The sequence below is a fragment of the Zerene cesonia genome, chromosome 20 (genome assembly GCF_012273895.1).
Source record: "Zerene cesonia ecotype Mississippi chromosome 20, Zerene_cesonia_1.1, whole genome shotgun sequence".
In the NCBI taxonomy this organism is placed as follows: domain Eukaryota; kingdom Metazoa; phylum Arthropoda; class Insecta; order Lepidoptera; family Pieridae; genus Zerene; species Zerene cesonia.
In genome coordinates, this window is record NC_052121.1 from 9,384,554 (window position 1) to 9,404,861 (window position 20,308).

Below are 20,308 nucleotides of genomic sequence, written 5' to 3' on the forward strand. Positions count from 1 at the left end.
AATTTGTTTTATTAGTACGAGTGAAAGAGATCGACTTATCAACGTTACGTTACGTATGTATAACCTTTATGTACCTGTATGTATGTATGTGTATATAAATAACCTGTCCATGATACTGACCAATGTTGACGTCGCCGATGGTGGCCTGCTTGTACAGAGAGTAAAGAGCCAGGTTCTCATTGTCGGAGGGCTTTGTCTTCCAGTTCCTTACGGATTCAGCGACTGAATTGAATTGCTGTAAACCACATACATTCCTATTATTTAAAATTGTTCAAGTATTTATAAGCATCAACACTTATAAGATTAAGAACTAGTCAGTATAACTTTCTTAGAAGTCGGTTTCTCCAGAGAATCAATTTAAGTATAAAATGAATTTGAATCAAAATTTACAATATCTACTGCTGAAGGAAGGGCAAAGAAAGAAACACATTTATAAAAGTGATCTGGATTTTGTGCTCACCTCGTTAAGGGACATGTTGAATATAATTTATTGGAGATCTGAAAAAAATACAAGAAATCATTAAGCTAATGATAATAATAAAAACATCTTTATTCAGTCCTCACAACATTAGTAGATTACATAAACTTAAAAATACAGATAAGAGAAAGGATATCTTATAATAATTACGGTATGTGTCTTCGCCTAATAAATTCACGCTTTATAACTACAATTTTGCTTAAATATTAAAGACAGTTAGAAAATACCCAAATAGAACAATATCTATATAGTTATATAGTTGAATATAATTTTAATAAATGTATACCTAGTAAGTATGCTAATGAATTATTAGATGTATGGGAGTACCTAAGTAACGCTAATCATATATTTTTAGAAGAACATTTATATGTACCTACTTTAAATTTATATGTTTATATTACATTTTATCGAAGCCTCAAATTATGGCAAAAATTTATAGAACTGTAAAGGTTTATGACTCCTGTAATAAGTTATTATATTATTTTTCAATCGTTCGTTAAAATAAATTCATCAAATATTGTTTCAAACAATATGTACTTTCTATACAATAAGTTTAACCAACGACTAATTATAGTGGTGGCTCAGTGGCGAGGACCTCGGACATAGGATCCATAAGTCGGGGTTCGAGACCAGGCGGGCGTGCAGGAAATAAATTGATTTCTCAATTTATCTGCGCATGGATAACATCAACACTGCTCAAAACGGTGAACGAAAAAATGGTGAGGAAAGCGGCATAGCGGCACATCTGCCAACCTATGGTGATGGATGATTATGGTCCGAACCTTCATAGGAGGCCTGTGTCCGAAAAGTGGGAAAAGTGGGTAAAACATATTATATGGGCTGCTGATGATGAAAGAATAATGATGATAAAGGTCTGAAAAATCGGCTTCAAACAGTTTAGGTTGAATATAACTCCTTATAGCTAAGTATTTATTACGAACAATGCATTGATATTTATTACCTAATCACTTTCAATAATATCTACTTATTAGTACCTACCATGTCTCGTCAATATGTAGATAAAGAATAAGGCATCAAGGCCATAATTTATGCCGCAGTTACACGTAAAAGATTATTTGAATAAAGAGTCAAACAAAATTGTCCGCTATTACTATTTACTAGTAAAAATTACTTTTACTCGTTGATATGATTAGATTACATTGACACGCTATTATTAGCTTTACTGTATGTGTATGTGTTTGTATGTAACAGACTCCAATTAGACAATAGACTCGATAATGCTCCATTTTAACGAGAGATTTAATGCAATAAATATAAGGATTAGTGGCAATACACTAATTTCATGAGCTTATCTCATTATTTTTAATAGGACTGCCTGGATTCCATAATTTCCTTACGTAAGTTGGTATAGGTGCTCTGTATAAGAGCAAGTGAGACAATTTGGTTGACGATAACATAAAACGCATTTTTAAGTTTTTTTTATCGGTATATCCTAGGTATTTGATGTTATAAAAACAGATATTAAGACATCGTATATAAGTGTATAATCTATGTTAAGACATCGTCCGAATCATAAATGTTTTTATTGCTATTTATATATCTGCTGTATGTTATTATTTAGATAAAATCTGCATAAACTAATAAGTTATATCCATAAATTATGTAACTATGATTTAAAAAGCGTTACCTACTATTTCGTGCTCGAAGAATAAATAAAAAAAGAAAAACATTAAAGTTTTCGCAACAAATAAAAATATTCACAAATTTTCACTTTATTTGCATAATTCAAAATGAAATCACAATAAAAATAACACAAATCATGAACTAAAATAATGTTTTTGAATTAAAGAATTGTTTTAGACACAAAACAATTTGAAATCCACACCTAACTAAATGAAAAGTTTTCCTAAAAATAACACTCACAAAACAATTTAATTCATATTTATATATTATTTTTATTAAATTAATGTTTATAAAAAATACTCACCAAGAGGTTAAAGCAAGAAGCTCTAGCAAGTCACTGACGAAGTCGCCAGTCGAACCTCGTATTAAATTTTCACGGTTCCTGCTCTTATCGGAATGTATTATCCAATTAATTTAGGGCTTGTAAATAAAACTTATACACAGCTATCGGTTTTTCTTGAGACATTTTTCTTTTCTGATTGTTTAATATTTTTTGAATGAAAGAAAATGAGATTCTATTTAGTAATTTGTAACTAGTTTGTATCTCAATAATTAATATTATATTATCTAAATACGTAACTCTTAAGTATGTATTTGTGTGTATGTATCACACCCCCACAGAAAACCGGCGTGAAATAACAGCATGCTATTGTGTTTCTTATGGTGAGTGGGGGAGCCGGAGGCCTATATTCTTTTCCTTACCCTTCACAGTCCTTCCCTTTATTCTTCTCGTCAATCCTGTCTAAATTCCTTCCCAATTTGAAGTCGGCTATCCATTTGAAGAGGCTAAAGATCTGCAATTGACCTTATGCCTCTTCAAATGTTCATAGGCGGTGGTAGCGCTTACCGTCAGACGACCAGCTCCATTGCCGACTATGACATAAAAAAACTCCCAAGATTTAGTAAGTATGATTTACCAGTAATTTCAGATTATCTCTGTTTTTCTGTAGTCACTTGGGAACATGGGATTCCATCGAAAGGATTATAGATGCTCCGAATTTGATCGGGAGTAGGCTGCTTAGTCTTGAACATAGACATGAAATGGCCTGTAGTATTCTATCGCGTGTACTTTGATGGATATGTGACGGAGTATCCCATATTAACCTCCCCATTTAACCACAGATTATTTGGGTTTATTTATTTATTTATTCATTAAATTATTTAATTATTATAAATAAAAAAAAATGTCTAAAGACCTACTTTATCATATACTAAAACATCAAGAAGACAAGACAAGACACCCAAAAAAGGAAAAAGAAAACACTTTTTTCATCGGCGTATATACGCATATTTTCCTAAATTGTAATTAAAAAAAAACAGTATAAGGGCTTCTACATACAGCTAATATCTATATATGTATATATTGGATTTATTGATCAACAAACAAAAACACAACACGCTTGCACAATAAAGCGCAATATCCGATGTTATCTAAATTTGCAGTTAATCCAATAAATCCAACGATATGACTTTAAAAACCTTTTCAAACTAAATTCTATGTAAACTTTTCTGCTATATGTATTTTCTATTGTTAGCTTCGGTAATAGCTTATAAAAAATCACATTTATTATTTTGGGAATAAAATATGCATAACTATATTTATACAATGTATTTTAACCAACTAATTACCTAGATATAATTCATAGGTACCTAGGTATTATCATAGTATTATCGCTGAATATAATGATGGATAATAAATTAATTGTAAATAATTGTATTATGGCGTATTTACTACATAATAAACGCAATCTAAATTGTTTTTAACTACATCCTATGAGTAAGACCTATGTCGAGAACCTATCGAAATAAAACATAACGCACTATTGTTATGTATTGTTGTTCGCATCAATTCGTTGTGTTACTCTTTTTATTAACTTATTTCATAAAAGGGAAGAGGTTATCAATTTGATTGTTTTTTTTTTTGTTTGTTACCAGATAACTTTTTACTGGGCGAACTATAACTAATTTACATTCCCACGTGTAGTTTTTGTCATAGGTCAAGCACCAAGATGGAGTTGATGCACCAAATATTCCTTATTCAGGTTTTATTCATGTCAATTGATTATGATCTATGATCCAGAGTTTTTATTATCTCCATTTCAATAACAAAAATATAACGAATATTCTTAACTTGAATAAATATCTAAGAATATATTGCCCTGGAGATACGCGCCTATTACATTTCTTTCTACATTCTTTCTTAGTTAACGGTCTTTAACATTGTTAATTAAAACTCTCCCTGGTCTACGAGAATGCGTCCAATACCATTTTATTACTGATAATACCCAAGCTGCACAAAATGCCCAAATTTCTTACTATACGCGGTGTGTCAAATGCCCGAACTAAATACCCAATGACCCTTGTAAATTCAGTGCTTCTTATAGGTACACTAGCTGTCGCCCGAAGCTTCGCTCGCGCGGTCTTAACAAATTTTAATTGTACAAACTTTCATCCCCTATTTATTCCCTTGGGGGTAGAATTTATTAAAACATCTATCTGCATGCCAAATTATAGCCCGATCCGTCCAGCGGTTTGGTCTGTGCGTTAATAGATCGCTATGTCAGTCAGTCACCTTTGTGTTGTATATATTTAGATTTCGAAGAATCTTTAAAAATAGACCTGGGTTAATTGTAACCCACCTCAATAGCATTATGCTATTTACAAAACATAAAATGCATAACGACACCTAATTCCAGTTAAAGATTATGGAACTGATACGCCTAAACATAATTTTCCACGCTTGCGTCCAGTTTATCGCATTATCTCATCGGCTTAAAGAGGTCAAGTGATTGCAAACTTACACCTTCGACAATTTTAACCTAAATATGTATCTGAGTGTTATAGCACCTACTAACTTGTGTATATTCAGAATTTACGGTTTATTTTAGAATTTTCGAACATTGTTAAGTTACATATAATATGTAATTTAAGAATGTTCGAATTTTTTTTTATTTTTTTATTTTTTTTTGAATATATTTAATTGAATTGCTTTACTTTATATTTTCGATTTGTATTTTAAATATAAATCAATGTCTTACATGAGTTAGTATTACAGCAAGATTTAAAGTAGTCCTATCGATAAAAAATACCTATTACCTACTAAATGTTAAAAGTCATTCATATTTTTTAATTTATAAAAGTCAGTCATATTTTTTATTTATAAAATAAGGAATAAATGTTATGAGATAGATGAAAAAAGTTTTACAGAATAACTTAACATTGAAATTGTGGGTATTGACGACATATCTATACTATGTAATTATATGAAGCTGAAGACTTTGTTTGAACACGTCTCAAAAACTACTGATTCGAATGGTAAAATTGTTTTTGTGTTGAATAGCCTATTATTGAAGAGATCAGGAATATCATGTAGGTACGAGGTGGATGAAAACACGGAGCACAGGTAGTTAAGTAAAACTTCGCATCAGTGACCGTCTTAAAGCAGTATTAATTCCACTAAAAGTGATGATAGACAATCAATATAGTTCGGCCTTTTTCCATACTGTAATAAGTACTGGTTTAAGACGTTACTGCATCCAGGTCTATTCCATATTGCTATTAGATATCGAGGGATTTCCTTCTCCTCGCCCTTCCCAGTCCATTCCTTATTTCCAGTCATCAATCCTTTCCTTCTCCCTTATCCCTTAAAAGCGGGCAGCGCATTCTTAGAGGTCTGAGCCTCTGCGAATGTTCATGGCCGGTGGTGATCGTTTTCCATCAGGCGAACCACCAGCTCAGTTGCCCGCTATGACATAAAAAAAAATCATAAAAACACTCATTACACAAACACGTGTCACATGAGTCATGATTTCAATTCAAAATATAAAACGTAAATTATTTAGAGACATGTCTCAAAAAACATACGCATTTGAAATTTGTATCAAAACATTAAAGTGCGGCAAAGTGCCGGTCACTAACATTATAATCTGCGTCCAAACTTTACTATCATACGCGTTAAAATAAAGGTCGTTCCAATGACGCACTTATCGAAATTACTTTAACATTATCAATTTTAATTCCATCAATGATTTATTGCGAGAGATTGTAGTATGATAAATAAAATTGCTAATCGTTGATAAGGGGCGACCCCCTTAGATTTGTGGGTAGTAACTGTAATGATAGGGCCGCACGCGCATACACTATCGCAGTGCTTTAGCTAATCTGGAATTCTTGCTTTTCTTTCAAATTGAGACAAAAAATACCAATCTTTCAATTAGCTTCGTTTACATACTTTAAACAAAAAATAACGTCCAAATACCTTTTTATAAATCGTACCTCCACTTCAAAACATCTATTATTTTTACTTAATTAAACAATTATATTTACATATAAATAAAAAACAATTGTATATGTTTAATATGCATTTATTTCTTAAGACAACAGCTATGACGTATAAGTCCATACAATTTTTCACGAATTCATCACACAAAATTGCATACTATGAAAAAAAAAAACTTAATTTCTCAATAACCACCAAAGCCCCACGTCAATCTGCAATATCATTAAAATCTGATGTAGCTTGTATTTTCTCAAAAGGCACCATCATCGGATCAGTGGGAGGCATTTGCACCGTCGCCGCCAGTATCGGGTTCGATTTCCCCTCTTTCAGAAGGAGTATTTTCACCAAGGACCCCTCGGCTTGACCCGTTACTGTTCGGAAGAACACATCTGGATTTATATTCTCACTGAATATTTCTTCCACTCTAGTTGGGAATTTTAGTCGACTCCCCGGCGTCAGAAGTGGGATCTGGCAAACAAAAACCAATTTCTCACTCCTTATGTTATATATTTCCTTATGTTAAATACCTGGAGTTAGACTCGGGTAGTACCTGAGTACATGTTGTCCATGTGCGAAATCAAAACTATAATCTTATATATAAAATTTCCGTATCACAATTTTAGTTATCGAACTCCTCCGAAACGGCTGGGCTGATTCTTATGAAATTTTGTGTGCATATTGGGTATGTCTGAGAATCGGTCAACATCGCATACATAAACCACAATAAGACATGCATCACCATTACCTATATTAAAAACTTTGTAGGATACCGTTTGCAAATTCATCCGAAAAACGTTCTAAAAATGCAAGCAAACAGACAAGGAAAAACCAAAACGTGATTTTTGGTTAATCATTTAATATTATTATTACTTACTTAGTTCAATTACCAAAGAAACATAAATAAAAAATTTTCCAGTCGAATGAAAAAAATATATACATCTTATCTTATCAATTATGATAAGAGAGCAATATCTGATTATCTAATAATAGATTTTGAGCGCCACAGGAAAGCATTATTATAAAATACATCACGCCGGTAAATACGTAATAATCTGACATTAAACAAATTATAATCAAATTGATTTATTCCCTTTTTATCAAAAAGGAACCTTTTCGATACGACTAAAACGATGGTAAACTTATGAATTAATACGTATATTATTATAAATATTTGCATAATCGATATTCAATAATTCAACTTCTTGTACGAGTTCATTTGAACTGTCTGTTTTAATCCTTTAAATCCATAGATGATATAGTCTGTTACTGAAAGCTGACACTTTCAACACATTTACACGTTGCACTTGCGCAGTGCAAGTGAATGATATCACGGAAATCTATCCGTCTCGCTCGCGCGTACACAAGCTCATTAGTGTGAAGGAGACAGTTATTGTTCGATATTTCAATCAATAACGTAATTTATAATTCGTATAACTATTGCAATGGACGTTTAAGTGGTTCTTATTTATTTATAAACCAGTAGACTAGAGATATATATACTTTCAACAAAACGTTTTTTTTTTATAATATTTTAAACATTTCGTATGTTCGGAAACGTTTCCACCTTTAAATCACTCAAACATATTCTATTAAGCAATAAATAATAGTAATATATTTATATACTGCATTTGTACCGAAAATAGTTCTTATTACCTTTATATAAGGGTTATTGACTTTATAGCTTGTTCCTTGTGTGTGAAAGAGCACAGACAGACCGACGACCGCCTTATCCTTGGATGTGTTCTCTATAATCAGCGTCATACGAAACACTGGGCCGAGTCCTTGTACCTGACAAAAAAATAATAAAACAACATTTTTAGTTATAATTCATCTATACTAAGATATAATTATACTTCTTAAAAAAAACTCGATAAGAATTTCTAAGAAAAAATTCCACGATACATTTACGTTCTATAAATTCGAAATTATTTCATCAATATCATTACAAACCACGAAAAGGCGGTAAATTTAAAATATTTTGATGTTGGGGACATATTTTTAGAAGCAGAATGAAGTCAAAATTGTGTAGGTAAAATAGAATTTATTGCAAGAAAAGACTAAGACACAAACTTGGAAGACCTAAATCCTACCTCAGCAGATAACCTCACAGGCTCCAAAGCGCCAATTCCCATCGCGTTATCGCTTTTGGCGTACACTTCTAGAAGCGTCTTAGCAGCTGTCAGTCTCAGACTGTCTAACTCATGTTGGAATGTTTGATGCATCGCTGAAATCATATAAAAATTTTCTATAATAATATTATCAAATATAGATCGTGTTTTAATAAGCTGTTGCACGAATAATTGCCAGTTAAGATACAGAAGTCGCTTTTCATAACTTGTCAAAACTCGTTTAGCTATCGAATCTTATTTAAAATGTCGAAACAGTTAGAAACGTCGCGCGTTAATACGAATTGTGTCTTGGTGTTCAGTTCGGCCCAACTACCCTCACTTTTTTAATAGTCTTTGTGCAGTCACACTGCGATTTGTTATCAACTTAACAACTGACATCAATTAGGCAGTTATGCAGAATTGCAGTATATTGTTATTATGATGAAACTAAAATTCAATACAAACTTTCTTTCGACTTCTAACAATATTAATATAACGCGCCAATCTCAGGTTCGAATTTTCGGAATTCAAAAAAAAGAGGTCATCAATTCTACTGTACTTATTATGGCTCTTTCTCATTTCTCACTTCAGATATTTAGACTGAGTAAGCCGATTTTAGTAATTCATTTCTTTTAGTTGGTGTATCCCCTGTGGCCCCATTTCGTCTGGTTCTGTCGATTTGAAGGTGATTAAATGTTTTGTTAAAAATGATTATTAATGATATTCATAATAAGCATCATACCTGCAGCATTTTCCCTCTCTCGCATCGATTGTTCTAGAAACAGTTTCGATTTCTTCGGTATGAGCCAAGGTTTTTGTCCAACGGTTGCAACGGCCGTCGGTTCGACACCCGCCGCATGCTCATTGAAATCAGCTGTACGTTTTAAAATTTTTAACATAAGATTGCCACCTGAAAAAAAATTAGGGAAAAAAAAAAGGGATTATATTTTAAACTGGAAAGTTATTGAAGAAGAATTGTTAATCTATCTCCTTACATTTTGTCTTGTTAACAAAAATCACGATACAAATTCATTTGTGGGCAGAACTAAAATCAAAGAATACATACATAAATTATGAATTCTACCAGACCTTACTATCGCTACTAATAATTTAAATGCGAAAGTGTGTTTGTTTATTTATTTGGTCTTTCAAATCCTCTCATTCTAATGAGAATTTCGTTTTACCACTTTCGCGATGTCGTGATGTAACGTACATGAGCGTAGCCAGAGGCGTGCTTTTCATTTTCTACTTTCCTATATAGTGTATATAATAATAATAAGCCATTTAATCAAAATATATAGGTATAAAAAATATATAGTATATAATAATCCACTATTCTATAAAAGACTCAAAATCTTCTATCCGTAATGAAATTCCAGTCTAAATGAAAGAAATATTTCTTCTTCTATTATTTAATTTGCTATAAAATTTATGCCAATTTTATTCTCCATGATATAAGCCGAAAATCAGCGTCGCAATGACGCATATTACAATTGTTGTGTAACCTTTTTCAGAGGGCAATGCATTGCACACCACCCATTTAATCTTATCATATGTTCTGTGTTGTGTATTGTGCTGAAATAAATTTTGTCTATGTCCCTGTCTTTTTTTATATCATAGTCCGCATTGGGGCTCGTGGGTCGCTTGATGGTAAGAACTACCACCGCCCATGAACATTTGTAGAGGAATAAGGTCGATTGCTCACCTTACGCCTCTGCAAATGCATTGCCGACTTAAAATTGGGAAGGGCTTTAGAAAGGATTGACGAGAGGATAAAGGAAAGGACTGAAAAGGGTAAGGGAAAGGAGATGGGTGTTCTGTATTTAATACCTTCAAAACTAAAGGCTGACCAGTCCGTGGTGAGGAAGCTTGTTTATATGATACTTACTAGCAGTGACTATCGTGAAAACGTGGTCCTCTTGACCCAATTGTCCAAACTTAATTACGGATGCTATATCTGAAATCGATCAAAATTCGATCAGATAGTATCTAAAGAGGAAATCCATCGTTTCTTATCTATTAACACTGACAAAAGAAACGTATTGTACCATATTGGAATTACAAAATTATCTCGTATAAAAATCTTTTTAATAGCTTGGCGCGATCTATCTATGAAATATCGATCTATCTTTACAAAATGCGGAAAATTAATACATTTTACAATAAGATTGATATCGTAAAAGGAAGCGAGATTTAACTTTTTATATACACACAAGCTTTTCGCCCGTGGTACATATATAGCCTATCACTCAGTGAAGTTGCACTTTTCTACTGATGAAAGAGTTTTTGAAATCGGTCCAGTGGTTTTCGCGTGAAAAAATTTAATATACAAACAATACAAATGTTTCCTCTTATAACCTTAGATGAAAACGACACAAAGTCAACTAAAACTAAGTCCATATTCCCGTATGTAATATGCACCAACACACCTCTAACAAACATGGCGTCCCGTTTCACCCTGCCGTCAAACAGATGCAGGTGGCCAGAAGCCAATGCCACAGCTACCAGCGTGACTCCGAGGTGGAGTACCGGCACTTGGCACATTGCCACTGGCCTGTGTTCCAGACTCAACCACCATTGCTTCCTACCCTTGTATTTTGGATTTATTACGTGAATACTTCGTTAATCCTATGATATAACAGTAGACATACAACACAATACACTTATATACCAAACATATAGTTAATCATTTAATCTAAAGAAAAAAAATAAATAAACAATAATTCTATACACGAAACCTCTACGGTATCCGTGAGGAAATTATTTAATCCTGTCCATCCCTATTAGGATAATTAGATAAACTCCTTTTTTAAGCTTAGAAAGTTTGCATGAAATCTGTCCCTTTAAAGTATGCCTAAATCGAGTCTAAAGGAGTCGGTTCCATAAAACATACAGCTAAAAGGATTTTAAAAATGAACTCTCACACAATACCTTCTTACTAAAACAGGCGAGAGTCTTATCACAACATATAACCATAACGCTATGATCAAACGTCATAACTTCAATGGCCACAATGTGATCGTCCGTCCTGAACAACTGCCGACCTTCCTCCCAATCTCTCTTTAATAAACATACGGATTTTTCCCTGAAATTGTTGAAATGAAAGGTTCGCTTTAAATAATACTAGCTGACCAGACAAAAGCTGTTCTGCCTTACTCTTATCATTGAAAAAAAAGATGTTGGCCGATTCTCAGATCTATCCGATATGCACACAAAATATCATGAGAATCGGTCCAACTTATTCGGAAGGATATGGTAACTGATATGAGACATATAGAGATTGCTTAATACAGAAGTTAAATCCCGTGTCCCGTAGTGGGGTATTATATACTTCTGTTCACTGATCGATTTTCTTTATGGACAAGTAGGTGATCAGCCTTCATTGCTTAAGACAGGACTGTAACGTATAACCTTGGATAATTTTATGCCGGCTTCGCCCGGCTTCGTTCGGCACTATACACACACAATACAAATAGCCTATGTCACTCATTGAAGATGCAGCTTTATAGTGGCGAAACAATGTTTGAAACTGCTCCAGTAGTTTTGTGTGAAAACATTTAGACTTTGGTAAACGATTGAGCACAATCTATCAAATTGTAAATATTAATGAGAAATATTGAAAGATTAGAAAAAATTTGATCACGAGGCGGGAAAAAAGAAATTCTATTCTTTCAAAATTTCTAATTTATAAAGCATTTCAATGCTATACAACTGAAAATTAAAATGTAAATATTCAAATAAATTTTTCACTACAGTGCATGTGAATGCTATAAAATACATAGATTCGTGCTAGAAATAGTGCTTTCAGTTTTGATTATACCTCGTAGCTACAGTTATTCTGTAATCGACATTGTATAGTCCAGTTGCAATAATTTGATATGGTACTGCCTTCACTGTGTTTATATTCACCTGCATATAATATATTCATTGAAATAATACTTTATATCGATTATATTATACTTTGCAGTTATTACCTCATTTATATAAATTTCAATGCACATTCTACAAACATTACTAGATGCATTTGATTGCGCCTTTACAAATATAATAGCAAAATAACACACAACAATTACAATTTTAATATATACATTATTACATGTACTCTAGACGATTTAAAATAATAAATATACATATTTTTTCGCAGATTGAGCTTCTTGCATTTTTAATTTGGATTTGCATTATATACAGAAGTAAATTGTTTATTTCTTTTCTAAAAAAAAAGTTCACTTAGATGCGAGGCACCATTCAAGATTCGAAAATGGGATCAAATGAAAACTATTTCCTACCAAACCCAAAAAAATACGTCAATCGGTTGTAAACCTTATAAGTGGTCGCAGAATAAAATCAAAAGAAAAATAAAGTTTTATTGAGGCAAATGCAAAAATTTTGTCTTCGATAATAATGGGTTAATTGAAATCCTAATCACCTCATCTGCTTATAGTCTTGCGACTGATTGCAGGTCTTGAAAAAAAAAAAGATAATAATGGAACCCAATTATCATTAAAAGTTATTGCCATAACCATAGATACTAAAGAACGTAATTTACAAACCTTCATTAATTGTGTAAATGTATGGGGATCCAATATAACTACATCTCCTTCTTCAGTCCCAATCACAAGACAACTCACGGAATACTTGTCCATGGAATTCATCTTCAAAGTTGTGATACAAGATATATGTATTAATATTTTCTTTGGTGGATCTGCTGTTTCTACAAACTCTAGTTTTTCATCTATGGTCATTTGCAAGAAGTTCTTAGATTGACTGCACAAATTATGTGATAAAGAGTAGAGGCTTTTTGAAAGACCCAATAAAGATGTTTCATTGTGATTTACAGGATCCTTGAGCTGAAAAAAATTGTTTTAATGATATTTGATTGTGTGTTAAATTTGTGCTAGCGAAACACAGAGTATTGCCGTGAAAGAACTCTTAAAATCAATTCAATCAACCTAATACATAAAAGGCAAAGTTGACAGACAGACTGTTGGTTGTTGGTCTATGGCATAGCCAAAATTACTGGACCTAACTGGCTGAAATTTGGCATGTGGAGAGCTATGATGTAGGCATCCACTAAAAAAGTATTTTCATAAATTATACCCCCAAGAGGGTAATGGATGAAAATTTTTACCAATTAAAATTTATATTGACCACATAGTTAGCTGCAGGTAACAGGTAGTTTTAGATATAGACGAAAATCAAATAATAAAAAAGTGTGAAATAGTTCAATTTTATTTATTTGTTAATAAATATACAATTCAATTACCTGTTTCCAAATTTCCATCTCATTTTCATTGATATCAACAGTTGGTAATTGGTACTTGTAGAAAAACTTCAAATGCCTATAGATATGGATGCAAGAGTCAAACGCAATTGCTATTAAAGGTGGTGCCTTGGGCATGGTTTCACTTGCATAGAAGCTGACTACTCCTAGAGGCAAGTCGGGTAGAACAAAGTCTGATATCTGCATTGCACCTTTGAATATCTGTACACATAACAAAGATATTGAATTAAATAAGGTTGATAACATTACATTTTAATTTCAAAAACTCACTGCCAGTATTGTGTTGTCAATCATATTGAATACGAAATTTGTATATACATGGTTAATACTATTAATTTAAATTTCATATTCATGATATATATGGATATATTTTTTAATCTATTAATAGTCAAGACTCATTTTATACACATATTGAAAAAGTAATGAAAGAATATTTAATCTGTAAAGAGTTGAAATTAAGTCTTATTGATGTTATAAAACATGTGAAAGTACGTTAGCTTGTTTTTGTCTGGAATGTGTTCCCAAGTGCTACGAGCTATATTTGTACCACGGGGTTCCGATCGCTGGTTTATTAAAATTAATTTATAATTTTTTCGGCTTAAAGTAATTAAACAAACATACCCTTAATTGAGGGCCTTGTTCTTTCCCCATGTCGCCAACAACAAGTTTAACTTCATTATCGTTATTAAGGTCCACCAAGGCTATATTTGATGGCAATGTGTTGATATTTATATCTGCTGTTCCAACTTCTACATCTAACCAGCGGCTTATTGCACCCATGGTTTAACTTAATAATATTAAATATATACCGTTACCACAGAATTATTGTCTTTGCAATTAGGTATTTATCTTTAACAGAAATTTTATTTTACTGAACTCGAACATTTTCTTCCACAGCTTGTTTTGATAGCGTTGCGTTGTCATAGCAACAACAACAAAGAGCTGTCAATTGGATAATTTTTTTACCACGTTCCGTTCAGAAATCGTTCAAATATATCGTAAATCTGAATATATATTTTAGCCATTTAAAAAATAAAAATGATCTAAACAGCAATTACAATATACAAACTTTTTTATTTTTATTGTAAGTAGATACGGTGTACTTTTCAGTGTCAAATATCAATTAGAAATGACAACAAGGTTGCGCTAAGTCGTTGACATTTTAAATTGGAGTTCTTTGTTTTTGTTTACTAACTAAAAGTGTGATAAAAGTTTTGAAAGTTATAAGTTATCAATTAAATACTATTACATTGTGTTTTTTCTAATTACTTATCATTTATACCTGCAACTCTGCAAGGAAATGGTGTATTTTCATCCGAGATGGTAAGTTTTATAACTTAACCTTTTGTGTTCTTTTAATTAATTCTAGGATTAAATAATTGTTAATACCATAAATCATTTACAAATTTGTTTGACCTAGGTACAGACAAAATCTATTAGGAAAATATACCAAAACTATTTCTGTATGGTTCCTAAAAACCGAATAGGTAAATAGTACTAAGACGTACGAAACACGTAAAACTTTATTATAAATTCTTTCGACCAACATTTAAAATTATTATTACAATGGGATTTAGCACTGCTTCAGAATATGTATTACACAATTTGTTTCGGTACATAAAAGAGATGTTATTTTATTTATTTGTAGATTTTAGTTTACCACCTAAAAACAATTAAATTTAAAAATTACACGCTTAAAAAGTTATTTTAAAACAAATTTAATATTTTTATTCCAATAAGATTCTTATTTGAAACATTCAAATAAATAGACTTATAACATGTGTGAAGAAGAATGAGAATTTATGATTTTTTTTTTAAATATTGATTATGATAGGATTTGAATTATAAATAAAAAAAATGTATTTTTTGATCTGATCTAGGTATGAAGATTGGTGTTGTGTGAATAAATTTTTTAACTCATAATTTCTAACTTATAACCAATTCACACTTAGCAAATTTAACTACCCTTCATAAAAGTTTCAAACAAACAAACAAAAATACTTTATTGTGCACCAAATGAGAATAAAAATTAAAAAAAAAATACATTAGGCAGTCTTATCGCTAAGGCAGAGATCTCTTCCAGACAACCTGGTCAAGGAGAAGCTGTAAATATCCATATTTACTTAGAGAAAGAAGCTGAACTAATATCTGTTAAACTGTATTTTCTCAATGCGAACTATTAAACATGTATTATTTATTGAAATACTTCTAATTATTACTTGCCAACTTTATTTTCAAAATGTTTATTTCATGTGAAATTCATCTTTAAAAAGGTTATTAGTAACCTCATATAATTTTTTGTACAAATACCACCATCATCCATGGGTATGTAGGTCTGAAGGTACATCTCCAAATTCTAAAATGAGACCAAATGACAATAATTCCTTTACAAACTCAAAAATAATCATAAGAATCGACTGAAAAAGACAAAATTATTGAGTTAAAATAATTTTTTTTAAGTGATTGATCCAGGCGAATTGAGAATTGAGAAAAATATAATATGACATATACAAAAGAATCGTACAGACAAACATAGAACCCTCTATTATTGTTTATGAAAGTTAGTAAAAAAATACAGATTAATCATTCACTGGGTATCAAGGAACATTGTTACTTGAGATAAAGTAAACATATTATTAAACACAACAAATATAGCCTGTGTCAATTAGGAATAGTGTATTTAAGAATGTTTAAAACTATTTGAGACCGCCTCCTTGGTACAGTGGTTAACGCGTGAGCGTAGAACCGAGGGGTCCTGGGTTCAATTCCCGGTGGGGACACACAAAAAAAAAATGTCTCGGTCTGGCAGGACACAGAAGACTGATCACCTACTTGTCCGTAAAGAAAATCGATCAGTGAAACAGATGTACATCATCTGCCCCATACCCCACTAGGGGACACGGGACTTCACACTAAAACTATTTGAAGTAAGATATATATGGTATCTAGGTAGACACTGCTATGTATTTGTATTAGTATACAATTTCCTTGCAAGTGTGTTGAAAAAGGTGAATACTGTTTATTTAGCTATATAGCTCCTATGTTTTCCCAATATTTAGAATTTTTTATCTTGATAGTAATAATTTGGGAATTTTTTAAGTGCTGATAGTACCCCAGCTTTTCCATAAAGTCGGTTTGTTCAAAAACTGTCATGTGTTTATTTGCTCGTTTTTTTTTACAGGAATGTCAAATTTCTGCAGAGTTCTTGTTCTATGTCTATAAAATCTAAATTAGATAACTGTCGATGACCTTAAAATTGCTTTAAATCGGTAAAAAACAAACAAACATCTCGACATCTTCTGTCCCACATAACTTTAATGCTAAAAAATTAAAGTACAAAAACAATGCCTCATTAACCAGACACGTGTGTTCTGTAGAGGGCGTAATCGTCGCCTTCTACGAATCCTATAATCTGTGACTGTACGTAATAGACATTATCACATTATATATATATGAGTATAAGGAAATCCCGATCAAATAACTAATGATATTATTATTATGTTCTATATTATGCTTTCTCGATGACTCAGCATGAGGTCGTTATTTCCCCCAGTGTTTACCGGTTTGTCTCCTCTTATTTTAACGCGCCTAGTACGAAACTGTTGACTCATAAACTTGTTATTGATTTTCTGTTCACTGAATGTTCATTAAAATATTCTTATAGGCACGTATATATAAATAAAGGTAATTAATTAGTTATTTTTTCCTAGTATAACTTTTTTATGAGTACTCTTGAGATGGTCGATTAGTATCGAAAAACTGTCGCTTATAGATGTTCGTGACTGTATGTTTTTAAACATTTTCTACCAAGAATTAAAACAATTTATTTCAACTTTATACTTTCGTTGATGCTTTTAATTCGTCTACATATCCATACATGAATTATGTGCCTTTAATCATAATACCTATAGAATATAAAATAAAATCCATCAGCTACTTAATTTTATCTAACTGTCCTTCTTCTGGTCGCATGCCGCGTTAGGAATGCTCTTTGAAAATCGATTCACCACGATTTTCACATTAGCAATTTTACCGTAACGTTGTACTGTTTCGTTACTGGTTCAAGCTGCTGATGATCGTTTAGCATTGGAACTGCCTGATATTTGACAATTTGCTGCAGCCCCGTTGGGCTGCAGCTTCGTTATTCGTAAGGATTTATGGCTCTTATTAAGTACTTGTAATTCTAAACCATCTTTATTAGCTACAACCTTTCTACATTTCTCGATCTCATTTTTGAAATTCGTATTCTAAGATTTCGAAATTCAAATTCAACCTGATATAGTTCATAAAACTTCCACCAACTATGACCTTAAATAACCGTCCGTGTCTCTTACATCTAATGAAATCTCAAACATGCGCATACCATGGATTTTCTTTCACTAGTTATTCAATTAGAGCCCCTCGAATCCTTGGCCCGCTTCGTTGTTTGATTAGCATCTCATTATTTATCACGAGTAACGTTTATTTAGCCATACATTTGCTAGCAATCCTGGTTAGGTTGAGTTTATTGAGGCATTTTCTTTCTCAGATAAAATTTTAAGTTTAAAAAATTGTATGGCGTAGGTTTTAACTAATCATTAATAATTTATGTAAAGTGTGAATAGTTTGTGAGGGTTAATCTCTGAATCTACTGAGCCGATATATTTTTTTTCATACCAGGACAACCCCGGTGGAGCCGAGACGAGCAGCTAACTATATAACTAGGTGAGTTGCCAGGTTAAATGCCCCTGATGGATATGGGATAAACATTATGACATAGTCTGTGACTGATTCAGCAAACGAAATTTGATAAAAGCAAAAAATGTTTAATTCTCCGAAATCAGTCAACAAGTCAACAGAATGTCCCTTATCAGGAGAGCTTTTTTCAGTGCATATCTGTTTTGTGCACGCGCATATCACATCCGGACCTAAGTTGATACTACCTACGCATATTAAAATTCTAGACTTAAATTGCCTTTATTAAATTTATTTTATAATGTTTAGTTTTATAGCATTGAAATGCTTTATAATTTTAATTACATTTTATTCCACAGACCATCGAACAATCCTTTTCCTTACCCTTTCCTTCCTTTGTTCACCTCATCAATCCTTTCTTTATCCCAGACCATTAAAATTCGTCAAGTCCATTTACAGAGACAAGCACGTAAGCCAATAGGTCTGCAAATGTTCATGGGCGGTGGTAGCACTTACTGTGAAGCGAACCTACCAGCTCCTTTGCCCGACTAAAACATAAAAAAACTGGCGATAACATCTCATCCCGCGAGTAATAAAGTAGGTTAATCTTTGCATTCATAATCTCCGAAACATCAATCCCACGCACCTGTTCCTCAACTGTGCCCCGTTTTCTCCTACCAAATGCAATTATGATACCATCACGTAGGGATTTACGGTTCTCAGCTTGTGCGGTATTACTTTAATGTTTATGAGACAAAGTGAAATGGAAACCTTAGCTATAATGTAGATCGTATTAGTTCAAGGAATGGTTTTCATTTAATTTTCAGTATAAAAATAGTCGTTTTAACACTCTGTGAGAGGTAAAAGAAAAACAGATTGAAGTTCAAAAACTTGAATTAAAATCAAGGTATCCCCTAACCCAGCCTAGCTATCTGTAATACAGTTTTTTCCAATTCTGAAATAATTAGAAATTTTCAATTAGGGCCAGTTCTTTCGATCAACGCTTTAGTATGTATAATCCATACAAATGTATAAAGCTGAAGAGTTTGTTTGTCTGTTTGGACGCAATAATCTCAGGAACTACTGCTCCGTTTTCAAAGATTCTTTCAGTTTTAGACATCCCATTTATTGAGGAAAGCTTTAGGCTATATATGTACCACGGGCAAAGCCGGGGCGGACCGCTAGTTAGTTATATAGGATATTTCTAAAGGACATAAAATTCAATTATACCGTCAGCGCTGACATCGCACTGACAATTAACTTTTTTATTTATAGAAAGCAAACACAACGAGCTGAATTAGTGTTTATCGTCCAATGGTTTGGGTTAACGACCAACTAATGTGATGTTTGTCTCTCGTTAGGGAAACATGTCTACACTTATGGACTTAACGAGGGAGATTGGTTAATTTAACACTTGACTGAGACGAACCACGTGTAGAGTTTTTATGCAAAATTTCATATGGAACCATATTACTGGAGACAGATTTTCACCACGTTTCCACGTTGGACAACTTAATCTGTTTCTAGAGTAGGAATTTATTGCACTCTCACCATTTTTTAGCATATTTATTACAACAACATAGAGAATTTAATAGGCTTGAATGGTTAGTCTATTCAACTTTTTAAAAATGCACCTAACACTGTAAGGTTTCACGATTTTTTTGTATAAAAGTTTTCTTCTAAGCTTATTATTTTATGTGCAGTTTCTTCTATGTATATTTTAGTAATCGTCTAAGATTATTTTGGTTTTATCTGTACTAAGCCATACCTTAATAAACTGACCTCAGATAGAACATATTTCTTAGCCTAACAGCTGAAAGCCCGGCGAAATGGTGAGGCTTAAT

General features: G+C 32.4%; 2 protein-coding genes across 2 annotated transcripts in view; both read right to left on the reverse strand.

Annotated features, from left to right (window-relative positions):
• Positions 1–4,772, reverse strand: part of LOC119834878 (acyl-CoA-binding protein-like) — a 7,613-nt gene extending 2,841 nt beyond the window's left edge. Inside the window, exons 1-2 of the mRNA XM_038359396.1 lie at positions 4,762–4,772; positions 121–254 (exon numbers count right to left, since the gene is read on the reverse strand). Of these exons, the coding sequence (XP_038215324.1) occupies positions 121–254; positions 4,762–4,772 (145 nt within the window). The remainder of the gene's footprint in view (positions 1–120; positions 255–4,761) is intronic.
• A 1,696-nt stretch (positions 4,773–6,468) lies between these two features.
• On the reverse strand, positions 6,469–14,688 carry LOC119835031 (Bardet-Biedl syndrome 1 protein homolog). The gene is made up of 11 exons (XM_038359622.1): positions 14,412–14,688; positions 13,773–13,991; positions 13,060–13,356; positions 12,330–12,418; positions 11,441–11,594; positions 10,939–11,098; positions 10,398–10,466; positions 9,252–9,419; positions 8,492–8,625; positions 8,055–8,189; positions 6,469–6,869 (listed from the first exon to the last, which is right to left on the reverse strand). Exons 1-11 carry the CDS (start codon positions 14,568–14,570, stop codon positions 6,609–6,611), a joined length of 1,845 nt encoding a protein of 614 aa, XP_038215550.1. The 5' UTR covers positions 14,571–14,688; the 3' UTR covers positions 6,469–6,608.
• Between the last annotated feature and the right edge of the window lie 5,620 nt (positions 14,689–20,308).